This window comes from Pipistrellus kuhlii, unplaced genomic scaffold (genome assembly GCF_014108245.1).
Source record: "Pipistrellus kuhlii isolate mPipKuh1 unplaced genomic scaffold, mPipKuh1.p scaffold_m20_p_1, whole genome shotgun sequence".
Taxonomy (NCBI): domain Eukaryota; kingdom Metazoa; phylum Chordata; class Mammalia; order Chiroptera; family Vespertilionidae; genus Pipistrellus; species Pipistrellus kuhlii.
Genome location: NW_023425404.1, coordinates 156715612 through 156719478, shown reverse-complemented (window position 1 = coordinate 156719478; position 3867 = coordinate 156715612). Strand labels below are relative to the sequence as shown.

The 3867-nt window shown below is 41.8% G+C and overlaps 1 protein-coding gene across 1 annotated transcript; it reads left to right on the top strand.

The window, feature by feature from the left end:
* Positions 1-662: 662 nt before the first annotated feature.
* On the top strand, positions 663-3308 carry CXCL8 (C-X-C motif chemokine ligand 8). Its single transcript, XM_036420876.2, has 3 exons — positions 663-1189; positions 2812-2947; positions 3221-3308. Exons 1-3 carry the CDS (start codon positions 1126-1128, stop codon positions 3306-3308), a joined length of 288 nt encoding a protein of 95 aa, XP_036276769.1. The 5' UTR covers positions 663-1125.
* Positions 3309-3867: the final 559 nt, after the last annotated feature.

Sequence of the window (3867 nt, the reverse complement as noted above, 5' to 3'; positions counted from 1 at the left end):
GCCTGCTCCAGGCTACAAAATTTCAATTGTAGAAAGTAAATATATTCCAGATATCAGGGCCTCCACTTGGGTTGCCAGGGGGCATGGCCAGCCTGCAATCTACCACAGGTTATTTGCTCAGGGCACCCCATGCCCCAAGGGAACCCCCATCCCACCTGTGTACCGGGCCTCTATACTATCTAATAAAACAGTAATATGCAGATTGACCATCACTCCAACATACAATATTGCTGACCCCATGTGGTCAAAGACCCTCCCCAATGTGGACATAAGATGGCCACCACGAGATGGCCAGCAGGGAAGTGCAGTTGTGGGTGATTAGGCAAATAGGGGAGGGCAGTTGGGAGGCACCAGGCCTGCAAGGGAGGGCAATTGAAGGCAATCAACCTTGCAGGGGAGGGCAGTTAGGGGCTACCAGTCTGGCAGAGGAGGGAAATTGGGGGCAAATGGGCTGGCAGGGGGGCAGTTAGACATCAACCAGGCTGGCATGGAGTGGTTAGGGGGTGATCAGGCTGGCAGGCAGAAGCAGTTAGCAGCAATAAGGAAGGCAGGTAGGTGAGCAGGTGGGATCAGGCCTAAATGGGCAGTCAGACAACTCTCGAGGGGTCCCAGATTGCAGAGGGTGCAGGCTGGGCTGAGAGACAATCCCTCTTCCCCAACTGCCATGCATGAATTTTGTGTACCGGGCCTCTAGTAAAAGAATAATCATAAATGACCTTACTCTAACAGCTGGAAGATGGTACTATGATAAAGTTATTTATGAATATAAAGGAATATAACTGACAATTGTATCAAACTGAGAAGCTTCACTGTTTAAAAATATTTGAAAGCAAACATGTTTTTGAAAGAAATTATATTATTTTAAAGAAGCAATACAAATTCAATCATGCTGAGAATTAGATAAGAAACCAATGGTGACTCAGGCTTGTTCACAAAGAGTGACCGGAAAGCTCCAGGTGGTGGTATTTCCTCTGACCTAATACAAGAATGAGCTGTTGCACAGGTCTCGCTGTTGAGATGGTATAAAAAGCCAGAGGTGCTCTGCATCCAGCACAAGTCCCTGAGGACAACAGACCTCAGCAGCATCCAGGAGAAGAGCTCATAAGAAACCAACTTGCTCTAACCATGACTTCCAAGCCAGTTGTTGCTCTTCTGGCAACCGTCCTGCTCTCTGCATCTCTGCACGCAGGTAAGCACATCTTTCCCATGCAGTTTTCCTGGGTTTAAATGTGATCCTTAGATGGTAAGATTATCCTTCCTGCTTTGATGAAAAACAAAGAAACATTTTTTATTCAGGAATAGAAAATAATCTTTGCAGTCATTTAATGGTAATTAATGAAAATGGAGTTTTAATTAGTTTAGGCTGTATCTATACAATTAGAAAAATGTAATGCTTGATTAATACAGACATTCTGTTCTTATCATTTATACTCTGTAGTATGCATATCTATGCTAATAAAAGGGTAATGTCCTTCCAGACAATCTTCTTGATATCCTTCCTGACAAAGCCACAGAGACTGAGGGCCCAGGCTCAGGCAGGCACAGGTGGCTTGGAAGGGCCCAGTTGCAGCCTTGAAGGGCCCAGGCTCACCAGGCAGTGGCAGCAGAGGCAGGGTAATGGGGTGGTGCCTTCCCCTGATTTGCCGAGTCACCTCTAACAAGGGGAGGTAAGACTGTGGTTTAGCCCATGGGCAAAGCAGAGGCAGTTAGGGGCAATCAGGCAGGTAGGCAGGCAAGTGGTTAGAAGCCAGCAGTCCTCAGGAATTGGGCCTAAGCCAGCAGTCAGACATAACACCAGGGGTCCCAGATTGGAGAGGGTGCAGGATGAGTTGTGGGACCTCCCCCCGTGCAGGAATTTTTTTGCACCAGGCCTCTAGTATTTAATATAAATGTATAAGTTAGAGTATATCTTATTGGGAGCCACAATTACCTATAATATAAATTAATATTGAGCAAGATAACTCAGATAATTTTACACTGTGTACCATTTTACTGAAAAACTTCAGATAAGCTATAAATTCCCTTTTGATTTATGGACACCCTGACAGAACATAGACCTTCTTGAGATTCATTTTATGAAATAAATACAGTTTAGGATGTTTATGATATTTAGTTCCTTTATTTTTCTTTGCTCTCAAGCATTGAAGATTGTGTTAAGATATAAGACACTTCTGTGCAACTCATTTATATATCTCTATTAATTCTTTCTGAGGGCAATTTCCCTTTTCATGAATCTTAAATTTGCATACTAAAAATAGCACTGTGGCTGAAACCGGTTTGGCTCAGTGGATAGAGCATTGGCCTGCGGACTGAAAGGTTCTGGGTTTGATTCTGGTCAAGGGCATGTACATTGGTTGCGGGCACATCCCCAGTAGGAGGTGTGCAGGAGGCAGCTGGTTCGATGGTTCTCTCTCATCGATGTTTCTAACTCTCTATAACTCTCACATTCTCTCTGTAAAAGATCAATAAAATATATTAAAAAATAGCACTGTGGTATCACAGAGAATTATGAAAATCTAGTAGATAAAAAAGCATGTTAAAGATGTCAACATTGCAGAAAGACAACTCCAGTCTTTATGTAGAGGTTATTTAATGTCATCAGGAGTGACTGTTTTTGAAAACTGACAAAAACTGATGTCAGAGGCAAGGAGAATATCCAGCCTTCAATTTCTAGAATGAGTTTGCTAAAGATGCGATGTTGTAAAACACACAGTCTTCCAATTATCACATTGGGATTAAAGAGGGAGTATCTAGCAGATCCCTCCCTATTGTTGAAATCAATCTATAATTGTTTTTATTATTTCCCCACAGCTTCAATTGTGCCGAGTAGAAAGTCAGAAGTTCGATGCCTGTGCCTTGGTATGCACTCTGTACCTTTCCACCCCAAGTATATCAGGGAACTGAGAGTGATTGAGAGTGGACCACAGTGTGATCATACAGAAATCATGTAAGTACTTTGAAAAGTGATTAGATATCTTCCTTTAGCGAACCTAGAACTGAGGAAGGTGGAAGGATCCAACAAAGTTCTAGGTATTAGGAATACAGTAGTGGCTTAAACAGAAGGACATATTCTGGGTATGAATGGCAATTAAGTATGGTCACTCCCATGATTCATAGCTCTAAATTGCTTTTGACTTAGACTTCATGCCCATACTTAAGGGACAATGAGTTGGGTGGCAAAGGGGTGTCTGAAACTACTAAATGTTGATTTTAATTTCAGTGTGAAGTTGTACAATGAAACATTGCTCTGCCTGAACCCTGAGGAACAGTGGGTGCAGGACACTGTACAGGTATTTTTAGAGAGGTGAGTTGTTGTTTTTTTAATTTAGATTTTTCATTTATCATGAGATATATAGTCCAAAAGCCAGCCTATAAATTTCCTGCTGCTGCCAAGAATATTTCTTAGGTAACTGCCTCCTTTTTTTTTTTTTTAAATAAATCTTTATTGTTCATATTATTACAAAAGTTCATTTTCCCCCCTCCACCAGGTTCCCACCCCACCCTCTGCCCTTTCTCCACCCCCCCATTGTCCTCATCCATAGGTGCACAGTTTATGTTCAGTCTCTTCCTATACCCTCCTCTCCCCCTTTCCCCAAGAATCGTCAGTCCACTCCCCTTCTATATTTCTGATTCTATTATATTCACCAGTTAATATTGTTCATAAGATTTTTTTTAATTCCCTTGGTTTTTAGATTCATGTGTTGATAGTTACATATTTGTTGTTCATAGTTTTTATCTTTATTTACTTTCTCTTCTAAAAGAACCCCCTTCAGCAATTCATATAATTCTGGTTTGGTGGTGATGAACACCTTTAGCTTTTTTTTATTAGTGAAGCTCTTTATCTGGCCTTCGATTCTGAGTGATAGC